The sequence below is a fragment of the Cinclus cinclus genome, chromosome 2 (assembly GCF_963662255.1).
Source record: "Cinclus cinclus chromosome 2, bCinCin1.1, whole genome shotgun sequence".
In the NCBI taxonomy this organism is placed as follows: Eukaryota; Metazoa; Chordata; class Aves; order Passeriformes; family Cinclidae; genus Cinclus; species Cinclus cinclus.
Window position 1 is genome coordinate 57,000,591 of NC_085047.1, and position 26,997 is coordinate 57,027,587.

Here is a 26,997-nt window from a genome sequence, read left to right on the forward strand (position 1 = left end):
CATGCAGTAATTGCCATGTTTTGTGTCCAACAGACTCGATCCACCAGCAAGTATAAATCAGAAAAACATCGCTGTCTCCAAATGGAGTTATTCCAAGTTACTCCAGACCTGAGACCTGACCTCTCCTATTTTCAGTGAAGGGGAAAATGTTATTCGTGTGCTGGGACTCTTGTGAAGTAGCAGCATATAAAATTTAGAAAACTTGAGAGCAGTGAAAATCCAAATTGAAGCCTGTGAATGCACAGACGAGAATCTATTTATGTAGCAAGCTCTACTTCTGCTTAACCCCTGCAAGGAGCTGTAACTCTCCTTGCATATTTGATTTTACTCCCTCAGTAAAACATAGTCTGCTTAACCTATTTTTGCTACTTTCCAACAGTTTCACTGGAGGGGTTCTTCCTTACGCCTTACATGTAGCGTTGCTATCTGAGCGCTCCTTTGTTAAATTAAAGCAATTAATAAATGGAGATGTTAAGCAATCAATTTTGCCTGCATATCTCCACAGCCTTACGTATGACTGGCTGTAATCACAAGATAAATGCAATGTGCTGATGTATGGTAATGTTCAATAATACATTCTCCACCAGGCTCAATACATCAGGGAGTTTCTGGAGGGGAGGCATTTGTTATTGGCTGTCTCCGGACCTCAAGGATAACATTCCTGTCCTTTCCATTGGCCGCCCCGCTGCTGCAAGCCTCTTCCCGTCTTATTTTGATGATGAATATGAAGGCATGCTAAGCTGTGCCGGAGAGTAGCTCTCACCGACTACACTCCCTCCCAGGGCTCAAGGACTCCAGAGCTCCCCAGCTGCTTCCCCTGCCCACTGCCACCAGCAGCAGCAGAAGCAGCAGCAGCAGCAGCAGCAGCAGCAGCAGTAGCAACGCCAAAAGTTGTGATGCTTTTCTTCACCCAGTGCTTTGGGGCTGTGTTAGATCTTATTCACCTGCGGTTTCAGCACTACAAGGCAAAGAGGGTTTTCTCAGCTGCCGGGCAACTTGTCTGTGTCGTCAACCCAACACACAGCCTCAAGGTGAGTTAAAAATATATTTTCTCTTCTAACATCTCCTCATCTTCCCCACCACCTCCACCCGTGATTCTCCACAGGGAATGAGATTATGCTCTGGCAGCAAGGGGAGAGCGCTGTTAACATATTGCAGCCCTGGCGGAGAGGATGTTTGCATTGTTTGAATGCATGATTCCCTTTGGGCCGAAGGAGAAGCAACCCATTGCTCCGGGCGATCGTGGGAAGTCGCGGCTCCCCCTGCCCAAAGTTTCCTCACCCTTTTCACCCACATAATGAGCATGCATGTTGCGAGCGTTTAGTAAAAATTATTGGAAAAGTTAGTTGGGTGAATTAACATCCCTTTTTAGTAGAAGGATGCCGTATGGTCTCCCAGGCTGACAACCCAGCACAGAGGGATGCTGCCAGAGAATGGGGAACAGGAAGAGGGGGGTTAGCAGTGGAGGGATCTCCTCTGTTGTCGTTCGCTCTTTCAGGGAATAAAAGGCTGTTTGTGTCTCCTGAGGACATTCCTCTGGCGCTGAAACTGTCCTTAAGCTGTTTGCAAGGTGAATCTATTTTAGGAGGGAGAATACATTTGGTTTAATTCAAAACTATTTATAGTCCCCATAAAAACATTTCTTTTACTTGCACAGTTCTGAATTTTCACTGACAAAGTGTCAACAGCTCCATCTATACCAGAGCCTTCATGTTTGTAGCAGAGAAGGAGCAGCAGGGGGAAAAAGCAATCAGGAGGCTTTAATTACTTTATCACACTAGTGAATGACCAACTTTAATGAAGTGGCTTCTGTTTTGAGAGAAGTCCTTGCTGACCTGACTTGTGAGGTAGCTCCGCTATCCTGGTGCAAGCTTAGAAATTAATTTAATTCAGGACAAGTTATTTTTAGCTCTACAAGGGTCCCTGTGAGGTACTTGGAGGGTTTGCAGGAAGCATCTTTCCTGAGCTCCTGGTCCCCGGGACGTCCATTGATGCGGTAAATCCCTCTTCTGAGCAGCATCACCTCACAGAAAAAGGGCACGTTTCCCACAGTCATCCTTCCCGTCTCAGGCTGTGCTCAGGCAGGGAGAGATTGTTCCTAGCAGGGTGCCGGCTCCGGGAGGATTTTCCCGCAGGGCTGTGCTCTGAGCACTGCTGGCTGGGGCAGGTGCTCCCAGGGGATGAACTGCTTGGGTGCAGGCTCGCCTCTTCTGGCACCAGGCTCCCCACAAGACAAGTTAAAAACACACTGCCATTATCTGAAAGGGACCACTTGTCTGAATGGGTAAAAAAAAATTAGCTGCGTTCCTAAGTGCACGGGGAGATTTTGTAAATGAATTCTTCTGTGCTTAATCCTTTTATGTGACAGCTTCCTGCTACTTTCATCTATAATTTTAGTTATTTTTAAAAAATACCAGAAAAAGTCTGTCAGGGCACAACAGGTCCCAACACAATTTCAGTGCCAGTGGAACTGTTTGATAAGGTCCCATAAGCTCATACTGGGGTCACTATTGCTCCACTGTTACCTAAGACTAGACCCAAGTTTATCATTTCAGGTCCTGCTGAGTTGCAGGTTTGCTATTGCAGGAGTTGCAGCTGTGTTAAACACATAGGGCATTTCATGTTGCTAAAATCCCCCATGGCCAAGCTCTTCACTGCTCAGACCAAAAGCCCTGCTCAGGACAGAAAGACAAACAATCTCAGTACTACCTTGGCAGCATTTGAATGTAGGCATTGGAAGCAAATTCTCTTGGAAACAAACAGGACCGTCCAGGAAAAGATCTGGTGCATCAGTGAAGCCTCAGCAAGGATTGTTGTGACTTGGCTGGGAATTGCTCCCCTGATAGGGCTGCATTGGGAACCCAATGGCACAGGTGTCTCCACAGGAGCCTGTTGAGACACCATTCAGGTGAACAAGATGATGAGAAACCCTCTGCTCTGGAAAACCCCTCTGACTGTAGAGTGAAATGGGCTGTGCAAGAGCACCCAGGTTACCCAGCTCACAACCAGACACATAAATATGGTGGTTTTTAGCTGTGATGTGCTCCCCAGTTGTTCAGCTTCCCTCCAGTTGTGTAAGGAATGCTTCACCACTTCGTGGCAGCATCCAGAGGAGATGTGAGGACCAGGTCCCTTTGTGCCCAGCATGACACAAATAGCTGTTCACCCATAGCAGCCCGTGGGCCAACTGGACCCTGCTGGTTCCTGACAAGCAAGGCACTTTGTCCAAAACCTGGTGTCAGAGTCAAGACAGGTGAACCTGCTTCTCAGGGTGCCCATTTCTCCCCCAGGCATGCACAGGGAGGCTGCTGTTGCTCTCAAAAGATGCCTAAGGGACCATGAAATGTGAAAGGGCCAAACTTACTCCTCTGGTGGTTTACAGTATTATTACTACTTCAATGTTTCTTAGTCTATTATTTCTAGATGGGTCTTTTCACATGTAACATTTTGTTGACAGCCCCCAAATCTATCTTAACAATTGACAAATGTAGTGAAAACTGTATTAAGGTTTGCAGTCAATGATTACAAACCTGTTAAGAAAAAAGGGCTGGGAGCAATGTCATTTCTCTCCCTTTTTTTCCAGGCTTAAATGTTTGTGCTTACTCCAAAATTGTAAGCCCTTTGCAAAGGGATTACTTTATTCTTTATCTCCACAGTGATAGTGCAAAGGGACTCCTGGCTGATTGGTGCAAATGATAAATGACAGGCATCACACTCTGGTGTGATTACGCACGTTGACATCCTTCACACGGGTCAGGTCTTCAATCAGTGCCAACGCACATAACTTCATTAAAGTCAATTGCTGCAGGACCTTCATTTTCACTCCTTCCACCCAAGGGAGTGCTCAGGGATGGTAGTGGGATTCAGCCCACACAGGAGGATCCGTGGCTGGTGTGTGTGTGTCAGAGATGTGGCATCACGGAAAGCACTCAGTGAGCAGCAGAGGACAGGGGAGACCTGGTACCCTCCAGGGAAGGTTGCACCAGCTTCTGCTGTCACAGACCCACAGCCAGACCAAGGGGGCACTCCTGTAAAGTTGTGCCAGAACTCTGTCATCATCAAAGCCTGGACCTCTAACAATGACCAAAGCCTGTCACCTCTTCTTTTAAGAGAGGTACAGAGGTTGGTAGAGAAGCACACACTTAGAGAGAAACCCATGTATTTCTTCTCACTGAAAGACTCATTAATTGGGAAGGCTGATGAACATTTCTGCGTTTTTTAAAGGGCAAGATGGGAAAAGTGTCAGCACACACACCTCTATTAATCTGCTGCTATTTTCCCTGCACTCGACAGGCTGACATGGATGACTCTAAGAAGGAAAGACAATTTTGCAACTGTCCCACTCTGTTTTGTTGGTTTGGCAGGAGTATGAATGGGAGGGGGTGTTTGGTTTGGAGCCTTTGTCTTTCTTGCTGCTTTCTGCTCTTTGTACTCCTACAGAGCTTTCCCAGCCATAGCAGCATCTCACAGCACAGTGCTATACTGGGATCAAAATTCACTTGCCAAGCAGAGAAAACCACTTACTTACCACACTTCTATAGGTCACCTTTGTCCTCAACTATATTATACCCATTACTTTGTAACCTGTCTTCTTTCAAGCATGTGGTCAACCTGACATCTTTCCTTGGAGGGGCATAACCGAGCAACAGAGCTCTCTAGCCAAGTGGCTACTCTTCCAAAACTGTACCAATTAAAGGAGCAACACTTACGCTTCTGGCTGCAAGTCCCAGAGTGCAGGGAAACTTTAAAGGTCCTTCATTTGCACAGAAGAAATGGGCAGGGTTTTCTGATCCTGCAGAAGTGAGGCTCAACGAATTCCTGTAAAATTTTTCCCCCTGTCAATAACAATTCTCCCAAGAACTGCAAACTGGAAAGAAGGTGAAGTTAGAGGGGGTAGCCTCACTCCTTAGCATCAGTCCCTGTCATGACAGCCAGCCTCACATGGCAGGGGACAGCAGTGCAATCACATTGCAGACAGGTCCTGATGCTTTATGAGATGCTGCATATGGCTGGATAAAACAGATCTTCTTTCAAAGAGTTACTAGCTTGTAACATACAATTTTTAACTCTTTGGGGAATGTGAAAACTGTTCCTTTAAATAATAAAAATGTGTGCTTACAATAGTCTTGTAAAAAGCACCAATCTCCACCTCTGTAGGACTTCAAGGATCTTGTTGAATTAAAAAAAAAAAAAGAAGAATATTCAAACAAGGTCATAAAAAAGTTTAGTCTTATATTCTAAAAGAGTCATAATACGGTTTATGTGTCCAAGCTGTCTTTCAGCTAGATTTAAAGCAACAAGCAAATCTACTCTGACTTAGGGAAGGGATTTGAATCCTGTTTTAACAGTTTGGCTCTGCACTCAGTGGCCAGCCAAATAGCATTGTAATCTACTTTTCCTCAGGAGGATTAAAGTGCTAGGGTGCATTACACCCCCATGAGATCTATTTATTTGGTGCAAGGGAGGAGAGTGACTCTGAAACCTGCTGATAACAGCCCCTAGATGCCACTGTCTCAACCCAGATAACCTCAGATGTCCCATGCAGGGCTGTGATTTGGGGACAAAGTGGCATTTGGCCCCAATGTCCAGCAGGATTATGACAGCTGTGGTGAGAGAATCTGTAAAACGCTCTGCTGCCTGCAAATCTGGGCTCCTGGCAAGGTGCCTATTTCCCACGCCAGCTGTGGGCTAGGCCTGTGCGAGCATTGGGCACCTCAGATTTTAAATCCTTCTGTAGGGATGTGGATAGCAGCAGACAGAGTTTTGTCACCCTTCCTTCAGCCCTGCCCCTATTTGAAGGGATTCCAGCTGACCCTGACCTTAAACCTGCAGAACCATTCACCTGCATGACTCTGGACTACAGCAAAAGGCAGCACGAGCTTCACTCCAAATGTGCTGCAAAGCAGGACAGCTCTGAGCTTCTGCATGGTCTCACAGAACAACAACCATGGTGTCTCCTTGGAAGAGGGAGGGAAAGAGCCCCCACCTCCGAAATTTCTGCGTTAATAGGGTTGGGCTTCCTTCTCCTCACCTCCCAGCCCAAACCCACTGCGGAAAGTCAATTACCATTGTTAACTGGTCCTGTGTGTTATGCTACAGCTCTGGAGGTGGGATAGAGCAGACAAGCACTGAGTCCTTTCCTCCCCACATTTGATTTTTGAGAGTGAATTTGAGGCAGTAGCGCAAGGGGTAATGGTTTTAAACTGAAGGAGGATCGATTTAGATTAGATATAACAAAGAAGTATTTTTATGATAAGGGCGGTGAAACACTGGCAGTTTTCCCAGAGAGGTGGTTTATGCTCTGTACCTGGAAACTTTCAAGGTCATGTTGGACAGGGCTCTGAGCAGCCTGATCTCGTTGAAGATGTCCCTGCTCATTGTAGTGAGGCTGAAGCAGATGGCCTTTAAAAGGTGCTTTCCAACTCAAACTCTTCTAGGATTCTCTGGTTCTGTATTAAATCTGACCGGGTTGCAAGACATTTGAAGTCAGATGTTACCAATGGAAGACAGAACTGTTATTTTAATATTAGAGAAATGCCTCTCCCCTTGACAGGGTGTTTGACAGCAGGGTGAGGAGTAGCAGTCAGACATTGCCACGTATCACTTTGTAAACCACCCACTCTGATATGGCTCAGTATATCAGGAATTGCTCAGTGCAGCCCTTCAGGTTAGACATGATAGCCCAGGTAACTCTCTCGGGAGAAATACTGTCCCAAAGGAATTGCTGTGACTAACACAGAGGGTGCAGAGGAAAAAGGAGCATTTTAATACAAGGCTTGATTACATGAAATCAGTGGCAAGGTCTCAGTCTGCTTCCCAGCAGATAAAAGTCACACTGAATAGGGTTCTGAAAGTCCCAGGTGCTAAAATGTCCTCAGTCAGGTTCCCAGACACAATGAATTTTGCCTCAAAGTCAGAATTTACAGAGAGTGTAATTTTTTGTTTAACCATTAAGATTCTTACGTGGTCGCAAAGAAGTCCCAGTGTACATAGCTGGGTGACATTTAAGAGCTTCATTTTTTTCTGAGAAACAGTCTCAGGTTCTTAAGTAATGTAAGAAATTAAGTTTAAAGGTAGTGCATCAAATTCCCAAAAGCTCTGGTAAAATGAGGGAGAGCAGCTGCTGTGTCTGTGCCCTGCCTTCCTAGGACTTCAGTGTTTCCTATGCTGTTTAAAAGCCCATAATTCTTGCTCTGGCTGGCTCACAGTTGAGGCTTCATGTCTCTTTTGGCACTCCCAAAGTCTTTCCCTCACAACAGGAAATTGGCATCCCTCAACTGAGTGCACAAGAGAGAAAAACTGCAATAATTTCACAAGAGAGAATCCTGCAATAACTGCACAGGGTGGGAGTGGGGGAAAGGCAGTCTTTATGTATCTTTACTGGGAACTGAGTGAGGAAGTGAGGAGCAAGGGAGGACACAGCCATGCTCTCCAGGCTGCATGGGGCTGGGCTATTGAGGCATGCTGCTCCCCTGGCATGGTGACCGTGGGAGCCATTACCACGATGGGCTGCCCTTGGCACCTCTTGTGGCATTGGCACTGGCACACAAGGCATGGCACACAATGGCACAGAGCCATGGCTCTCCTGGGAGCCCCTGGAGCCCCGGCAGCACATGAACCACCAAACAGGAGAGAATTCCCTTGGAGAGCTGAACAAGGTTTAGGCAGTACACTGGGCCTTCCTTTGCTGTGATTTTTGCAGCAGAACTGGGCAGAGCTGAGCCAGTTCAACTTTTGATGGAGCTAGGGATAGATGCTTGGGTCTAGCTGAACGTGACAGCAACATCCCAGCCCACCTCTGTATGCACATGGTGTATTTGCAAATAAAAACCACTGATGTCCAGTCATTAGATGCCTTATCAGACTGCAATTTTTTCTTTTTTTCTTTCCATAGCTTGTCTCTTTTTGTTTAGTATCTTTTCTCCTCTGCTTTTGCTCTTTTTCATGCTTCCCATTCCCTGCTGTACCAGTCTTAAAGCAAAAGATTCTCCTCATCTGTCATTCAAAAACCTAATTTGGGGCTTTTCTTGCTCCTGCTGAAAGGAAAGCATCACTAACTTCACTGCAACTTTGGATGTCCTATTTTCCTCCAAGCTGTTTCAGAAGAAATCACAATCATTCAATCCTTGATGCCACCAATTTCTCTCTTGACAGACAAAGTTTCACTTTAACACCATCAGGGGCAAGACCAGAAGAGCTACAAAAAGCAGTGAAACCTTGTGTCACCAGCCCTGGGTACAGCTGGCAGGGGAGCCCAGGGCTTTAGGTGCCTGCAGAATTAATTGCTGCCCTTCCCTGGACTGGAGCTCAAGCAAGCAGGTCCAGCTGAAAGAGCCACAGCCCTTTTTTGTCCACTCAGCATAGTTACACATGGAAATGATCCCACCAGCTCCCAAAAGTGAATATCTGCCCTCTGCTTTGGTGTGGCAAAGCAAATCCACTTTCAGCAGGGATTTAAGCTGGTGGTTTCATGTGCACACCACCACAGCAGACACACGTCTCTTCTGCTTCCACGCTGCAAGGGCAAGCAGCTGGGCAGGGCAGGGGCTCAGCTGTTTTTCAGAACCTCACACAAAGCTCTTACCCCTTGGGATTATTGAGGGCTGTGCTGAATGGAAGAATTTCACTTGTGCTTGGAGACTTCCTGAAAATTGCTCTGGGTGACCTGCTGCTAATAACCACCTGCAATGCTCCTGCTCAGCTCTCCCACAGCATTCTCCAAAGAGAGAAGAGCATCTTGGCACTGCCAATACATTTCCTGACATGTGTGCAGTGTACAATTTGAAGTACTTTTATTTATTTAGAGGCATTTCTGAGCATTTTATGTAACATTAATGGATTTATCTTTAGCTCTCCCCTTTTGTCTCAGCAATACTGTGAAAGCATCACTGGACGACAACAGCAGAGACTTCTGAGTATTTTGTATGTTTATGTTCTTTTTTAAAAAGGCAGAAATGTTTGAAACAACTTTGGGAAGAAATTAACTATCTATTTCTATACCAGATGCAGTGCTTTTGATTCTAGTCTTTTCTTCCAGAGCAATTTCATTCTGAACTGATCCAACTGAAGCCCTTTCTCACTTCCAGATTGGCCTCTGTAAAAAATAAAACATTCAAACAGCTTTAGTATTTCACAATGGAAACATTAGGGTTCAGAGTAGCTGATGAAGTGCCTATCAGCTCCTAGTAAATGCATAGCTGAGAAGAGACACAGATCCTTGTGAATATTCTAAACACAAGATCACACACTCTTTCACATGAAATGTCAGCTGAAATGTAAAGAGAAACAGAGAAATGGAGCATAAATAAGAGAGAAAAATATTAAATTGGTAACATCTTGTGCAGAACACAAATGCTATAGATGAGCAAGGCGGTGGATGCTACAGAGCAGAAAACCACATCAGCAGAGGATGAAAAGGTTCTTCCACTGCTGGGAACCTCCATGTGGGAAATAAGCAAAGTAATAAGTGTAAAACTGGAATAAATGACCACCACACAGGGATTACATAGGACAGCTGGGGTAAGAGGATGGTAACAGTCACCTTCAGGCTTTGTGAAAATGAGAGGCTGAAATGGGAACAGCAGGATTGTGACAAGTGGGGTGATCGTGGCAGTACCCCAGCATCAGCAGGTGCATTCAGGGGCTCAGTGTCAAGCACATGCACAGATGGAAAAATACAGATGTTTTGCAGGATCAGACACTTACTTAGGCATTCTAAAACTTATCAAGCTCGATCCAGCAAAGGACTGTATGAAAAACCTGCTGGAATCCAGCAGACTTACCCACCTCTTTGGAAGGGTGCAGGGCAGACTGAAGACATCCTCCTCCTCAGCAGGGATGTCTGAGTGCTGCATTGCAAGCTCTGCTCAGCTGAGGGCACAGGGATATGCTATCTATGCTGGTTGGACTCCCCTGTATGAAAAGGCACACCACAGTCCAGGGGATTCCAAGCTCGGCTTGTAAAAGGAAGGCAATACTGTGAGTTCCCTGCTTTTTCTGCCTGAGTGCTGAGGTTCTCTCTGTGGTGCAACATCTCTAGGAGTCTAGCATCAGTGAGATTCTTTGTTCTCAAAGAAAGACTTTTTCTAGCCACCAGCAATCAAGGAAACCTGGAAGACTATCTTGGGATGGATATGTCATTTTTGTCTAGCTGAAGTTAAATTAAATAAACACCCTACAGTTCCTTCAACTCTTGCAAAAGAAAAACCAAAAAGGATAGTTGTCTCCTCAAGACAAATCCAGAAGTTTGGGCACAGTAACACCAAATATTATGTTCACTGTTTAACACAGGTTCAGGTAAGACAATTTTTGTCCCACTCAAGAATAGAAAGCTTTTAGGGAGATTTGAGATATAGAAAAAAAAAAAAAAAGGTCTGACAACATAACTGCATGCTGAGAGCTTTCAATTTATTTCTACTAGAAGGAACTCGTTACCAGGAAAAAATAGGGAATTACTTTTTGGACTAGTTGATGACAGAGAATTTCAGGCAAAGTGAGTGAAAAAAGCATTGATTTTATTACCTTTGCCAGGTAAGGCAGAGGGACAAAGGCCCCCTACCTGGTAGATAAGCTGTACATGAGCCAGCAACATATCCTTGGGGCAAAGACCAGCCTCATCCTGAGCTGTAAACCAGCTGCAGTGCAATTTCTGAGATCTCATCCCGAGCTGCCCAGAAGTCCTTTCCCACCTGAACTGTTCTGTCCCTGCAATACTGTAGAAAAACGGAACTTGGTGTGAACAGGGAGGTGCAGCAGTGTAATAGTGTTGAGAGCAATCTTCGAATGTTTGCCTCAACAATGACCAAACCGAAGTAATATCAGAAAAAATGTATCTAAAAAAAATGAAGAAAGCAGACAGAAAGCCATGTGGGATGCACTTGGGAATCCAAGGTTCAGCACGGGAGACTGACACCAGTGAAAAAGTATGGAGCTATGCCAGTTACACAAGTATCTGGTAATTTAAACTCATCAGAAATGCAAAGCCCAGAGACATCACCAGCTAATTAAATCAGTCTGGACTGGAAAGGAGGTCACTGTGGTAGATGAAGGATGGCAAAAGACAGTAAGACATAGTTCAAAATATGCTTTGGGACAAGCACTCTTATTTGTAATTACAAGCAATACTAAATAAACTCTGACACTGTGAAGACAGATAGTTCAACATCTACCAGAAAAGACTTTGCACCGTGGCACAAGTGTAAACATGTTCCTAAAGTGTGCTGAGTGGAGAAAATGATACAGAGCAAGTCACACTGAGAAAATAATCCACTTGCACAAATATTCCTCTCATTCTCCTTACGGGATGGCTTCCAGCAGAAAAAAATTTCCTGGGCTTACTCAATTAACTGCTTCATGATTATTTTCCCCCTATGGCAGAATCCCTGATGCTTCAGACCCACTTTTGGATGTGCAAGCTGTGTTAATTTGCTGTGCAAAGAAGCACAAAGCAGAGAGGTTACTTAGGTAGTGCTGTTTCTGTTCCCTGCCTGGATTCTGGGTCTGCTCACAGGCTCAATGGAGTTTCAGTTTCTGTTTGTCTTTGTCACTGAAAGCCACAGGTGTAGCACAGACTTAGGATGAGATAGCATTGCTAGAGGTGAGGAAATGCTGATTTTCCCAGCCTTTTTAGGCCATGCTTTGCAATATAGAAGTCTGTGGGTGACCTGTGTTTTGTTGGGGGGCTTTGTTGGAGTAAAATACTGCCATTCCCCATGACTTTGTCGGTTCCTTAAAAACTATCATAGCCCTGGTGCAGAGACAGCAGAGGGAGAAACAAAGCTTAGTCCTCAGGCCGCCCCCCACACATTTTACAGCTTTCTGTGGGTTTATTAAAATAGCACGCATTTTTATGTCAGACTAGAGAGATAGCTGAAATGAAGGTACATGTTCTCCTTTGCTGCCTTGTGGCTGTATTGGTCCTGGAATCAGGAATGTCCTAGGCCACCATAGCAAGCTTCATCAAAAGGTATCTGACAGGACCCAAAGACACAAGTCCTTCAAAAATGTTTTGTTTCAGGTTTTTTGGCTTGGGAGACACATTCACATCTTGTTTTCTCTCCTCAGATCCCTACAAAATAGTTGTGATGTGGTCAGGGTATTGTTTGGCTCGTTCAGTTTCCTCTCTGTCATTGTTCTGGCAAATGCTTTTTGGGGATGTCTTTACCCCTGTTGAGCCAAGCAGTGTCCTGTATAAATATTTCCCTCAAGACATCAATTCAGGCTTAGATTTCTCATTATTTGTGCTTCAGGGAGTGTCTGAAAAAGATAAGCTTTTCACAGCCACACACCAACCTCAGCAGAGTGCAAACTCAAGGAAGATAACGAGGCAGGAGCACATTCCTTACAGATAGGTACATGTCTACCTGCAGACAATTCATGGCTATGCCCAGGCCAAGATTTAAACTGTGCCAAGAAAACAGATGTAAATGCTTGCAGTAATTCACCATTGCTTCTTCTGTTTCCCCCCAAACAGCCAAACTTCGAGCTCCGCAGGAAGTCTTTGTTCAAATACTGTTCCTGCCTGGAATCTCAGGGGTCTAAATCACATGGTTAACAATACAGTTTTAAAAAGAAAATTAAACTTTTACTGAGTTTCTTCTGCCATAGGAAATATTTTGAAAAAGAGACTAAAATATATTAAGGTTATGAATGGTTGCACAAACATGACCACTGATTTGTAAATAACTGATTATAATGACTGAATTTTGTTTCAGGCTGTTGGTAAAAGATGAAGGCACTATCAGAAAACAGATCTGAAAGCAGCCTAATCTCCTGAAGCTTCACAAGGCAACTGGAGATAATTTATACTTGCAGCTAAACATGAGCTGGTGAGGTATCTCTTAATAATTTTTAAGCTTGTAATGGTTTTTTAATAATAAACCAGTGATTAGAAAAGAGCATCCCAGTTCACTGATAAATCCAGGCTGTGTCTGGATATTTTGCTTATTTGCTGCTTTAACTAAAGAAACTTCAATTTGCCAGTGGCCAATGAACAGCCAAAAGCAAGAGAACTCAGTCTGATGAAGCAGATGTTGGGAAAGGGAAAACCTTTTCATTACTCAGTCATAGGGAAAATCTGCCAAAAGCAGCCTTTCAGCATTTTTTGTAATGGTAACTTTTGCTTCTTGGCTTTTAGAAGAAACTTGCAGATCAAGTAGCTTCTGAGTTATTTTTTGTGGTAAAGGACCTTGAGGCTCTCTACAGGCAAGTCGCACAGTGGGTTGCAGTCTCCTTCACTCCTGGATGACCCCAGAATTACAGCTCAGGTTCTCCAGGAAGACCTGTGCCACCTAGTACTTGCAAATTTAAAAAGTTAAAAGTTGACCAAAAATCTACCCCTCTGCAGCCAGGAAGTCCTACAACTTAGGTTTGTTTTTTGTGTGTGATTTGTTTCCCTGGTGGGGAACAACCCTACATTTTGGTGGGCATCACCAAGATTTCCCCAAGACCCATCCATCTGTTCCTGAGTTCATGGGCAAAATCAGTCTGAGCTCCATGGAGAGCCCTCAGGGATGACTGACCCAGTCTGGGCTCTGAGCCCAGGTTACAGGGAACAGTGACAGAGAGTTTGCTGTGCTTTCCTCTGTACCCAAAATTTCCTTTCCCCTTCATGTACAAACAGAGCTTTTAGGCACACCAGCAGCCCTGGCAGGCTATCTGTCTCCTGCCCCTCTAGGTCCTGGAGCTGGGTTGTAAGAATAGATGGAGCAGAGATGCAGCAGAGGCTGGATACGAGCCAGGCTGAGCCTAGGGGATAAATAGATGCATCAGGCGGGTGCTGTGCCTGAACTAATAAACCCTGCAGGAGACAGGATCTGTTCAACACTCCAAACTTGACGGGCCTGTCCATGTCCTGCAGCACTCCATTGTGCTGGTGGAGCTGCAGGAGCCATCATCTAGCTGGGATACTCTGCAGGAATCTGGGTCTTTTTTTTGTCTCTCTGTACATTAGTTTTTAGGGACAATATTCCTGACATCAGTTAAGGGGTTTGAGGTGGAGGCCAAAATAGTTAAATCAGCTGGTGTAGCTGGTTAACCTTCTGTGTGTGTGCAAAGGGTCCATCTGCAAAACTGATGCTATTGCCATAAATACTGTGAAGTTGCTAATCTTTTTGGTGTCAGTAAGGCCAAAGGATATGCTCTACTGATGTCACTGCTGTAAATAGGTAACGAACAAAATGAGGATGCCAAAGTTTAATTGTAGCCATCTAAGTTTATAATTTTTTTACCTTAATCCCTTAATGATGATTACAATGTAAGTAGAAAATATAAAGCATTTTCGGAGCATTAAGTAATACTTAGAGAGCTCATTAATCCACAGTTAATATGCAGCCACCACTGAGAAGGAAAGAAGCAATCATGCCACCTCAGCATTGTGCAGTGTGCCATCGTTCAGGAGGGAGGCAGAGGATGCCCCCTCACCTGGCACTGCAGGAGGAGGCAGAGGTGACAGAAAATGAGGGTCTGAAGTAGATGTCACCAGGCACACACAGCTCCCTAACCTCCCCTGTCATTGTGCATTGAGGTCTGGGGGCAGATCTGTGCCAACAGCTTGAATTTTTCCCCAGACAAAAACAGCCAATTTGACACTTTTTTCTTTCAGCTTCCAACCTGAGTAAAATTCCGCCACCTAGACCACAGCTGAAGGTTGTGCTTTGGAAAAGTGTGTGTCAGTGCAGCCTCTGTCTCTGGCAAAAGCAGGACTCTGGGGAGCTCAATCATAAATCATCTAGGCTTCATCACACCAATGACTTGATAAAAAAATAAATATGTGGAAGTATTCACCAGCTTATCTTCACAAATAAATAAAAATTGTCTTCATCACATTGGGTTTTCTTGGTGATTCCCTGTGCACAACAGTGAATTGTCTCATTCAGTCCTAAGTATCATGAGTGCCAGACCTGAAGAAGTCTGTGTCTGCAGTGCAGCCACTCAGTCTCTGGGCTTTAACTATGGGGAATTTATTCTCATATAACATGTCCAAATATATTAAAAAAAAAAACAAAACCAAAAACAAAAACAAACCTTGTCAACTCAGTGATCTTCAGGAAGTTCTTAGCTGGCAAAAATTTCAAGGGTGTACTGTGCACTGCCTTAGGGCAGGGCCAAATGAGAATGGAAGGGGATATCAGGCAATAGTGGATGTAAATGTACTACACAGTCAAAGGCAAGATCTGCCTTTGTCTTGCCAGGGAACTTAATTTTCTTGATATCTATCACCATAGCAAATGAGTAGTGAGGCTGTAGCATTTCCATATGATATTTTTAAAATGTATTATCTTCACTTTCAGTGTGCAAGATAAGGCTAAGGCTGATTGGGATGCAGTACAATATCATGGCCAGATCTCCAAATGGGAGGTGGTTGCCCTAGCTGTGAAGCAAAGAGAGGTGCAAGAGCAGGAAGCCTTTTGTTTTGATGGGCTTACACCCTGTCCTCAAGGTGAAGAAGGAAATAAATTCACGTGCTCAAGGGGTAAATCCTTCTCTGGACAAAACCAGCAGGAGTGCAAGGCCCCCTGATATCTCAAGCCTGTATCTGTTCTCTGTGGCTCACACAGGGGTGCTACCCATGGTGTTAAGTTATCTGTGGTGTTCTGCAGTGTTGGCAACCACCCCAGACATCATGGCCAGGGAACAGAGAGTGTGGACAGGTCACCTACCAAATGAACAGCTTGCTGCAGATCAGACCCCTCCTTCCTGCTCTGTGCTGCTCTTATGGCTAATGTGGGTGTGTCTTCTGTGCCTACACCAATCCAGGAGCAATGCCCAGGAAACAATAAATGCCACACCTTTATTTGATGCTCCTGATTTTCCAGAATTTTTACATAAGCATAATCTACTAGTGTTATTTAATTACCATAAAGCAGCTGCTTTATAGCATCCCAAATACATCTATTTGCCTTCATTTTGCAGTATGGTAATTAACTACCAACAAATGATTTAAAACATATTTACAGAGGGAAATGTCAGAGATGCATTATTTTTTCATGCCCAGTAAATGCACTCACAAGAACCAATTTGGTATTTAATTAACTCGCTTATGAGCTCACCTATGAGAAATATTATTTGAGAGAACATGTTGGCTATGATGCTTAGGCAGGCTCTCAGAGGGAGAATGTACCAGCTGCAGGTCAGCAACAATTTTTTGCTTTATTATGTTGGGGCGTTTTGCTGTTTGTATGCACTTAATGTAGTTATGGCCTTCACATAATTCCAAAGCTAAACTATTAAACATGCAGAAAATCAATATGTAATAGAAGAATGTTCATTAAGAGAACCATAAATCATAAAACCATAAATCTGTAGACAGAGCAGGTACCAAAAGCTTTCATAAAGCTGCTGGCCCATCATGATCAGAGGAGAGAAGATGGTTACCATGAACAACACATTTCTGTGTTTCAGACCCAGGTTAGGTAACACATACACACTAACAAATACTAATCAGGAAGGAAATTCACACCCATCAGGACCTAGCAACAGTGTGGTCCTTCCAGTGTTCCTGCTGCAGTAACTCCCAGATGAGGTGGAAATTGCACAAGTTAAATGGCTCTTCCATTTCTGATCCTATCTGAAATTTCACTGACATAACACAGGGTAAAGCTTTGGTGAGGGTTCAGTGAAATTTTCTTGCCTTGCAGACATAAATTCACATCCTTTAAAGCTAGAAAAAGCTCTTATGGCTACCTAACCAGGCTAGCTGCACAAATCCAAAACCAGATCAGAAACATCCAAGATCCTTCCTCCGGAGCTCAAGGCCACAACTTCAGCTTCCAAATGTCTTTTAGAAAGTTTTCTGGTTTGGACACAATGACTTTAGTCAATAGAGACCACGTGTATATGGGCAAAATATGATATTTTTAGAAATGGTACTGTCAGCAGAATTAAAAAAGCTACGTTTGATTACCTCGGAAGGATTTGGCAAAGCTGGGAAAAGGCAATGTTCAGTGTTTTCTTCTTCCTGGGTGTTAACAATATAGCAGCAAAGTTTTTATCAATTTGGTACAGCTTTGCAGTAGGCTTACATTCCCTCTGTGTTTACTGCATCAGCCTGCTCCCTCCAGAGCCCCTTTTCCCTGCGCTCTTCTCCCTACCAGCTTTTGCAGGTGCAGTTACAGCTCATCTTGACTGCTGGATCAGCACTTTCAGCCCTCTGAGGCTTTGTGAAAGTCACCCCAGCTTGCAAACCTCCCGACTGATGCTTCAGCACTCCGTAAAAGCCAGCGATGTCTGCACACACCACTTACCCCACAGCAGTCCCAGCTCTCCCCACTGCTTTCCCACAGGTAGCTGCAGCTTTCTGCCCCTGCTCCATTTTGCGGGATTGCTCCTTCACTTTTCCCCCAGTCACCTCCTGACCCATCCAGCTGGCTTCCCTATCCAGGAGAGGGCAGAGAGCACTCTCCCTGCAGAACATCTGCTCCTGCAGGTTCCTGAAGCAGCTCTGGTCACCCTATATCATGGGGATACTCCGTGGGTTTTCTGCTCCCTTCTCCCTGGCCTTACCAGCCTGGCAGAACTAAAATGCCTTAATGCTACTTCTGTTCTAATTAAGTATTGAAGCTCCTGCTTCAGGGGACTGGTACTAGATATTCTGTTACTTTTTTTTTTTTTTTTTTTTGCCTGCAGCATGGAATCCGTGGCTCATTGATCTGGAAAATATCGTGCTTGTCTTTGGCAAATAGCTAGGCTTTCATAAAGTGTCCCTCAAGTAGAAACTACCAGTTGGCTTATAAATATTGTCACCTGCATTTTAAAGCTGGAAAAACCAAGGCCTTACTGAGGTTAATGCAGGATCTGCGACACCGATAAGAGAAAACTCCAGTCTCTTTTCATTAAGATGTTCTCAGTAATTTTGTGGAATGAGAGATGAAACCTCTTCTGAAGTCAGGGAAAGTCTCACGGGCTCAGCACTTAGAGGTTTACACCTCCCATTAGCTGAAGGAAGGGGTTTTCTTAGAGTCTGATCAAAATACATTTGATGTTGGAGTTACAGAAAGCCATTAATTATTCTGGTTTTGGAGATAATCAGTCCAGGCACCTGTTACATACAACAAACAGCCATAAAGTGCTAAAAAAAAAAAAAAAAAAAAGAAGAAAAGTAAATGTAAGCTGATAGCATTTATAGTAAGGAAAAAGTGTCCTTTGAAGGACAAACACTGTTCCTTATCTCACCCCGAAGTCCATGGGCTTTATGAGAACATCCCAGCTCTTGTCAGGGCTGTTTTGCTACAGCCCAAACAATCTAGAAAACAAATTAAGAAAGTTACTTTCAAGTCTGTGCTACATCATCTCAAGATTGTACTAAACTTGTTATACAAAATAGAAAAAAATGAAGACACTGTTGAGTGCCTGAGGGATAAAGTGCAAATTTCATGCAAGATGCCTCTGTTTGTCCCCAAGGGCAGTGCTTGGGCAGTGCCTATGGGATGCTGCCTTCCAACAGTGCCTCTGCTGCTCTTGGTTGTGCAGGAGAAATATACAGCAAATGCCTTCTGTTGATTATTTAAGAGGAAGAGAGAAGTTTTGATTGAATTAAATCTGCGGTAGAATTTATTTAGGATTAAATTGCAGCTAAGTTTAATGTTCCTTTTGAACGACTGGGAGAATGTTGTTCTCTTTTCCTAGAGGTTTTATCCGTCTTTGAATCAGAGCTGGAGAATGAACAGTCTGAGTGGAAGATGGTTTCAATGCCAAAATGTAGGGAGTGAGTTTTGTTCTCTCCCCTGTGTATGGGCAGGTAACAATCCCGAGGCATGAGAGGTGCATGGCAGCAGCTCTGGAGCTCAGCCTGGCTCTTTGGCCATTCTGCAAACTGAGCTCCCTGGAGAGTAACAGGGTAATTGTCCTGGAAGTAGACAAATCTGCATTTCTCTCATCACCCAAATTCACAGAAAAGTTGATGATAGTGCAAACCTTGTACTTTTCTCCTGTCTTTTTCTTGCTCTTACTATAGCCAAGTGATGTGCTGTTAATGGACATGCACCAAACTGCTTGAGACAGCATGTTCAGCACTGAGAGCAGGAAATAATCATTTCAGGGACACTGCTAAGAAAACCTGTCGAAGTGTCTTGGGGCAGAGTGAATATCTAGTACTTGGGGATTAATTATCTGGAATTTAATGAGGCCAAAAGCTAGGTAGCAATTAAATGTCTGTAGATAGAGAGAGTAGTTTCATAAATGACTTCAGTGTTGAGGCTGGCTTAAAAAGATTTTACTCTCCCATCTCAGGCTGTTGCCAGTATCACTGGCTTTAGGGATGTGCCGTGAACCAGATTGCTGAAGGGATCTGCATTGCAAACCCTTTTGGAGGATTATATGTGAGGTGTGACATTTCAAAATTAGACTTAGGTTTCTGCCAAATTGGAGGAAAGGAGGTGTGTGTGTGTGTGTGTGTGTGTGTGCAGCACATATGCTTTTACACACATGAACATAAATGTGTTGCAGAAATGATGTTTGCACAGTATCAACATCTAAGACTGTGGGTTGTGTATAAATGAAAGAGGGGCGGGAAGTAACCTCTTTCCTGAATTTAAATGCAAATTACTTCTTGAGCTGGTTAGGGTTAGCTCTTGGCACAGCAATTTTGCCTTGAGTAGATGTAGCTAGGGTGGTGCAAAGAGAACCAGGCAGTGAGCTTATTGTTCAGGTGTGCGATGATCAGGAGTTTTATTTTCATATGTACATATATGCATAAAAGGATGGTGGTTTTTAACAGTAAATTATACTTTGATAAGTCAACAGGTTAAGCCATGATGATACCCCTGCACTCAGCACTGGTGAGGCCACACCTTGAATCCTGTGTTCAGTTCTGGGCCCCTCACTATAAGAAGGACATTGAGGGGCTGGAGTGAGTCCAGAGAAGGGCAACAGAGCTGGGCAAGGGTCTGGAGCACAAGGCTTATGAACAGTGTCTGAGGGAGCTGGCACAGTTCAGCCTTGAGAAAAGGAGGCTCAGGAGGGACCTGATCACTCTACTGCACCCTGAAAGGAGGGGGCAGCTGGGGGGGAGTCAGTCTCTTCTCCCAGGTAACAAGAGAACAAGAAAAAGTGCCTTCAAGTTGTGTCAGGGTTTAGATTGAATAGCAGGAAGAATTTCTGCCCTAAAAAGGCAGTCAAGCATTGGAACAGGCTGCCCAGAGAAATGGTTGGGTCACCATCTCTGGAGGTGTTTAAAAGAGATGTAGATGTGGTGTTTATTGGCGTGTTTTCTTGGCAGTGCTGGGTCAATGGTTGGACTCGATCTTAAAAGTCTTTTCCAATTTAAACAATCCTGTGATTCTGAGGAATATGTGAACAGTTCCCATCTACTCTTTTTAAGCAAAAACATGTTAGATAGTAAGACTCCTGACCACTGTTTGACCTGCCATACAGGTGTCTATATGACATTAGCCAAAATCCAGTCCTCTTCTCTGTTTCTTCCAGTCCAGTTTTTCTGCAGAGTTCATGCTTCCCTCTGAGTACAATAACAATATCACTTCAGTTATTACTGTTGTAGCAAGCAGATCAGACATGCTCCCTGGCATCACCATACAACATATTAATCCTGATTATGTAAAATATTACAACAATTATTGCATCAAACAAGATGCAGACAACACGATTAAAGCACTGTGGCATGACACATAAAATATGAAATTGCAGGCACGTTATTTGACTAGGTATTATACTATTTTGCATATGGGACCTAAGAAAAGACTTGCAGCATCAAAGATAATTTTATTTTTTAAATCAAGAATCAGAATATAACCATTCTGGGCTTCAGCCAAACCCTTTCTTGCCACTTATAAAAAGACTGATGGTTTTCTTACAGCCATGAACCAGCCCTCCATCACATATTTTGTTTTTTAAAGCTGTAATGAGATCACACATAGCTCAGCTTTCCTTAACTCTCCGTGGGCTTGTATCAACGCAGATGTTCATTAAGAAGAGATAATGGTTTAAAAGCTCTAATTTTGTTACCCTCTCTGCCATCTAAACTGATCCTAATGTGATTAGGAAAGTCCTTTCTTACTTAGGCAGGGTCAATTTGTCTCCGAGGAGGTAAGGAAAGGAGACATTGAGGGTGCCAGTGCGGGCTCCGTGCTCAGAAATGTTATCGTGGCGGCGAGCAGACTTGTTAATGCCGTGTCCTTCATCACATCCTAAGGCAGGGGAGGGCAACCCACTTCAGTCTTTCCTTATTTATCTGCATTTATCTGGAAGCAGTGGGCTGCCATATTTCCACAAGTGCACTTTATACAAAAAGAGGCTCCAGAACCTGGTCACTGAGGCTGCACCCATCACATCTGATTTATCACAGCTTCACCTCAGTGCTATGGAGGACCACAAGAAATTCAGTGGACTGAGACCAGGCTGCAGAAGTGTTGGCACAACAGGTTTGGTTGCCAGAGCTCCTAAGCATTTTGTGCCACACAGAACCAGATGAGAGAAAGCAGTCATAAGGAAGTTTAGCCTAAGGTCAGAAAACACCAGGGTGCTCCCACACCATGAGGAGCCTGTGTGAAATAATAATAGCAACTGAAAAAGGGAGAAAGTTCTAAAGGTATGTTGGTGCAGCATTGGCCATGGGCCAAGATTTAGCTGCAAGTACAGGGAACATCATGGGCAGCAAGTTGCAGGCTGGAGTGTCACTGTGGGCTATGGGGTCATGAGAGTTTCAGAGCCACAGAGTGGAGAGGGAACAGCAGGGAGGAAGGGAGAGCTGTAGGATGAAGCCCATCAGAGGAGATACACATCATATAAGGGATGCTGAACGTGCCTGTGGTCAGGCCACATCTGATCTCCTTTGGGACAGCCTCACACCAGGGATGTATATGGAAAGGTTAAAGAGCTGATCACTTCTCTCCTGCTGCATTCACCTACAGCAGGTCTGGGTGGAGAGGCACACCACTAAGCTTTCATAGGGACACTCTCATCTGGCCCTGGGGTGTAAATTGCCACTTCCCTCCTCTGTAGCTCCCTATCAGATGTCACAAGCAAACTAGTTTTCAAAAGACAGTGTTACTCTATTCCTACTGCAGTTGGTCCACCTCTGTTTTTTTTGCCATAGTTGTAAATTAACCCTGTCCAGCAACTAAGTACCTGCAATCTGCTTGCTCACTCCTCACCAGCAGGATGGAGGAAAGAAACAGAGTGAGAAAAACTCACTCAGATCTTAAGATAAAGATAAACTAATAGGAGAAAAAAAGAGAGAACACAAAGAACATGTGATGTAAATACAGTCACTTGCCACTTCCCACCAGCAGACTGGTGTCCAACCAGTCTCCAAGCAAAGACTGCTTTGAAAAGAATACCCTCTGCCCAATTTACTGATGACTATGACATTCTGGAATATACATTTGATCAGCTGGGGTCATCTGTCCTGGCTGTGTACCTTCCAAAGTTCTCGACAAACCCAAATAAACTTGTTGGTGAGAACCAGAGTGATAAACAGAGTGTTGTGCAAGAACTTCTAGGCAATAACTAAAATCTTTGTGTTTGGCCAACAGTTTGATTTGTGTTCAAATCACAGATTTTTTTTGTCAAGTCAAAAATCCAGCACCTTAAGGGCCTCTGTGAAGAAAGTTGATTCCACCCAAGCTGGACCCAGTACTCCTTATTTGCTTTCACTCCACATCCTCAGTGACTTCTCCCTTCTTGCACATTGCTCTTTTCTGGTGCCAAATGTAAAGGAATGCCTGACTAAATGGAGAGCCCCATTTTACACAGTGGAGGAAAATAGGCATGCCTAGAGCAAATGCAAAAGCAGATCACAAGGTGAGTCCATGCCATTTACTCTGACTTTTGGGAGATCCTGTAGTGACTAGGTAATGAGCAGATGTCTGTGAACCTCAGATGTTAGGTAAGGTGAATCAAACATGTCTTTGAACCCTTCCAGTGATCTCAAAACTCTGAGACACAGAACACAAAACTTTAACCAGATTTCTCTTTTTGATATCATAGACACTCTAGCCTAGTAGACTTACTTTCCACTTACCAGAATGGTTCATATCTTCAAAGGCTATTTTGCTGTGGCTCTTGCTAAAATCTGAATTGTTGCCCTTAAAGAGAGTCCACACCATGATATATTAACTACATCACTTTCCACTCATGTACAGGTGAAATACAACTTTGGCTATGTGTTTTACCCATATGCCTTTGTGGTAACACCAGCAAATAACCATGAAAGTGTTTCATTCTCCTTAGCTGGAGAGATGATGACAATTCAGAGGGAGAACAAGAACAAAGAAAGCGGATTTCCTTCTATTGCCCTTGCTGGCTTTATGTACTGGAGAGAGGAAACAGAACCCTCCTTTTCTAGGTCACTTTGTTTGGGTGCCTTTTGCTATGCACAAAGAGATTCTGTAAGCAGGATATCCACAACTTTGAAGTATAGCACAGTTATTTATTGGTTGAAACAGACAAGGGATATCTGGGATTTAATGTGCTGCCAGACTAAGCATTAGGATGCTCAGTGCCTCCATCAGACACCTGAAGAGTCCTTGCTAGGCAAGTAGTCAGCTGCCAGGCCAGGAAGGTTTACACTTGTGGCATGTTCTCAGTGCTGCTGAGTTTCCAGTTTCCAAATCTCTTTGTTGCCATCTGGGATTTTGTCTTTCCAAGCTGGTGTTTTATTTCTTGAATCCTGTAGTGACTACCTCTCTACCAGTCCCTATAGAGCAGAGTAATTCTCTGTAGTAAATACACTGAGATACCCCAGGTTTTCAGTGGTACCCCAGTAAACAGGGGGTGCATAAGTTCCCGTGAGGGATGCTGGCTTAGCCAGTGTGGGAGCAAATTTTGCTATTTCCTTTACCTGTTCATGAACATGACCTGCTGGGGACTCAGGGCAGGATCCAGCCCCTAAAATACAATTAGATGCTATTTGGTCTCTGACTCCAAAGGACTCACCTGATCACTTAGAATCCATAAGAGTCCCTGTACACCAAAGCTGCCACTGAAGATATGTAAATTTACCCAGTGTGCCTCTTTGCTCAGGGCTGATGTCCTCAGACCATCTTGCTCAGCTCTGCATCTCCCACTTGTACCTCCTTGGGTGCAAAATCAGATAGTCCCCTGCTCCCCAATGGACTAGATCCTGTATTTGTGGGTGTACCCAACACAGACTGGTGGGCTAGAGGACAGGAAAAGACACAACCCCCCAGCAGCAGCTTTCAGTCTATGTTTCATCCATTGCTTACAGAGCAACTTTACAAGTAAGAAGTCTCTTCCAAAAGGGAGGGAGCTGCAATCTGCACTTCCCATAGGGGTGCCCTAGTGGTGGAACAGATTGAAGCAGGGATCTCCTTCCACTCTTCCTGTTGAAGCAAGGTCATCATGCAGGCAAAAACATAAGCATCTTGGGATAGAAATAATATTATTAAATACCTATGTCTCTTATGGAAACAGTGAACCACAGCCTGTTTTTTTCTCTCTCCTGTGAAACACAGTCCAGAGAAACTAGGGCTCAATCCTAAATTTATCTTCCTTCATGTCAGCACACAAACTGTGAAAGCTTCTTCTGTCCCTCTCTTCCTGCTCCTAGCAGCTCAGCTCTGTGGAATGGCTACAGTGGAGCTGTCCTGGCTTGGTTCAGCTAAGAATTTGGGTTTACAATGGTTCACCCTTTCTGTACAGTGCTTTTTCAAGGTACCTGTTATGTATGCTCAGTGCAGGAGAAAAAGCAATAGCAGAAATAATGAGGGTGGCACAAAATAAAGCAGCCAAGTGAGAAATGTACCACTCCAGCATAAATGAGACTCATTCTGGCCACTCAGCACCTGCTCTTCTCCCTGGAGCTGCAGCTCTGCTACCAGTGGTGTCTACAAAACCTTGAGGTGCCTCCACTGAATCATGATGTCACCTGCCCACAGCTGAGCATGTTCAACTGAATGTGACCCCTCACCAGGTGTCCGTAATTGTGTGGATGGAATTGGGAGAATTATATAATTGGGAGAATAAATAATGAGAAGCCAAGTTTACTTGAGATACCCTTGCTCCAGAGTGCCAATATCAGGAAACAAATGACATGGAAGAAAATAATGCACTCCTATGACTATGGTATACACATAGAATTAATTCCCTGTAACTGAAACTGATTTTCACTTAAATCTCACCCTGCTTTTAAGCTAGGACATAACCTCTGCTTAATTGATATTCGTGCCTGAAGACGAAGAAATCAATTTGGCATGTCTAAGGAGACTTTAGGTTTTTTGCATAGTATGTCTTTCCCTGGTAAAGGTGTTTGTCTTATTATAGGCTTTGGTTTGTGAAACAGAAGATAAACCTTTAATAGTTACATGCATAAATGGAGCCTTTCTTGGTAGGTTTGGAAAGCAAAACACTTTGATGCATCCTTTCCATGGTCAAATGCCTGCGCGTATGTAAACTTGCACAGTTAGTTCCCATTCTTTCCTCAATGTCTCACTACCCTAGGCAAGCTGTCCCTTTGTAATTGCTTATCACTGTGCACACAATCAAGTCCTGTGGAGGCATCTGCTGAAATGGGGGTATGACACATCCATTCTTGTTTTATTGCTCTTTTACCATTGCCCACCCAGTAGCAACCTCAGATTCAGGTGAAAGTGAACAAATTAGGTGGGAACACTCATTTTACCATCAAGCCTGTAGTGTGGGAATATCAGCATTAAGAAATACAATGTGTGAGAAAGCTCAGCCCCATTTCTGGCTGACTGGAGTTGGGATGTGGTTAGCAATGCATGCTCACAAGGATGCCCTTCCTTAAAGCTCTGAATCAAGTGAGTGGAAGAGCAAGGAGTCAGTGCTAGATTTTGAAATGAGCTTGTACAGCAGGTTTGATGCATGGTTATCATGCCTAGTTGCACGCACTGCCTCATGTCGTACAATTTATGTGCTAAGTATTTCTACTACAGCAACTGCATTGATTTCAAGGGCAGTTTGCAAAATGGTGTGACTCTGCAGCTGACAGGGAAGGTAAAACCTGAATGCCCTCTTCTAGACAGAATGGCTGCAGTACAGCTGAGGAGTTGAAATCAGTCCAAAAGCTGCTGACAAAATGTGAACTTGAAGGAAGAGAGGCTTTTTACATAGTGCTTTATGAAAATAAACACGTATCTGACATGCAGCGGCATCTTGACATAAGATGCCAAAAGAAAAAAGCCTTTCACAGGAAAGTGCTTATTATTTTCACTTTCAAATGACCAAGCACTTAGGAAAGGTGTCAGAAGAAGTCCCTGAAGGCTGTCAGTCTCTGTGCAGCCATTAACCTTCAAGGGCTTGGGAAGCAGGACACAAACTCCCCTGATGTTGGTTTTTACCTCTCGCCTGCACGTGTTGAGCCACCTCTGGGTGTGGGAAATTCAGATGTGTCTCTGTCTACCAAACCACAGCAGGCCAAGGCCACAACACCAACTTGCAATTATCCATGAAATGTGATGGGCAGCATTCTCCCCAGATTTGTCACAAATTTTACCAGCAAGTATTCTCCTTATTTGCCTTGGAGAGATCAGGAACTGTTTCCACCAGACATAATGCAGAGGCCACTCTGTGTGAGAGGTAAATTAAACCACGTGGACAAAAGACATTCCACTTGATCTCAGGGCCAGGAAATAGCCCCTGATTTGTTTTATTCACCTGGCTAGAGGTAGCCTCTGCTGATAAATTAGGGATGAGCCAGTATAGGTGGATCAGGGAGAAGAAGACTCAAAGGGCTCGAAGGTTACCGGAAAGCTCAGAGGATTGAGCAAAGTGGGATTCATCTCACCTTAGTGCAAGAACTGAAAACCTGATGTCTGCATCTGAGCTTAGTCACCCTTGACTCCCCTTACAGGCAGTGGAGAGAAATAGCCAAGTGAAACCAGAATCAGGGCAATGCCAGACCAAAATGGGAAGTAAGTTTAACTGGAACTCTGCCACTCTTTTGCTACAGATGATTTAGCTCAATCCTGATGCTATTTTATGCAGTCTTTTCTAAATTTTCCACCTGCATTCCTTTAACTGCAGTCTCCTGTGTATGGTCAGCAGCAATGTACTCCAGCA

At 44.1% G+C, this 26,997-nt stretch overlaps 1 protein-coding gene across 1 annotated transcript in view; it reads left to right on the plus strand.

Moving 5' to 3' along the window:
• Positions 1–896: 896 nt before the first annotated feature.
• Positions 897–26,997, plus strand: part of SIAH3 (siah E3 ubiquitin protein ligase family member 3) — a 41,247-nt gene continuing 15,146 nt past the window's right edge. Inside the window, exon 1 of the mRNA XM_062514765.1 lies at positions 897–1,031. Within this exon, the coding sequence (XP_062370749.1) occupies positions 897–1,031 (135 nt within the window). The remainder of the gene's footprint in view (positions 1,032–26,997) is intronic.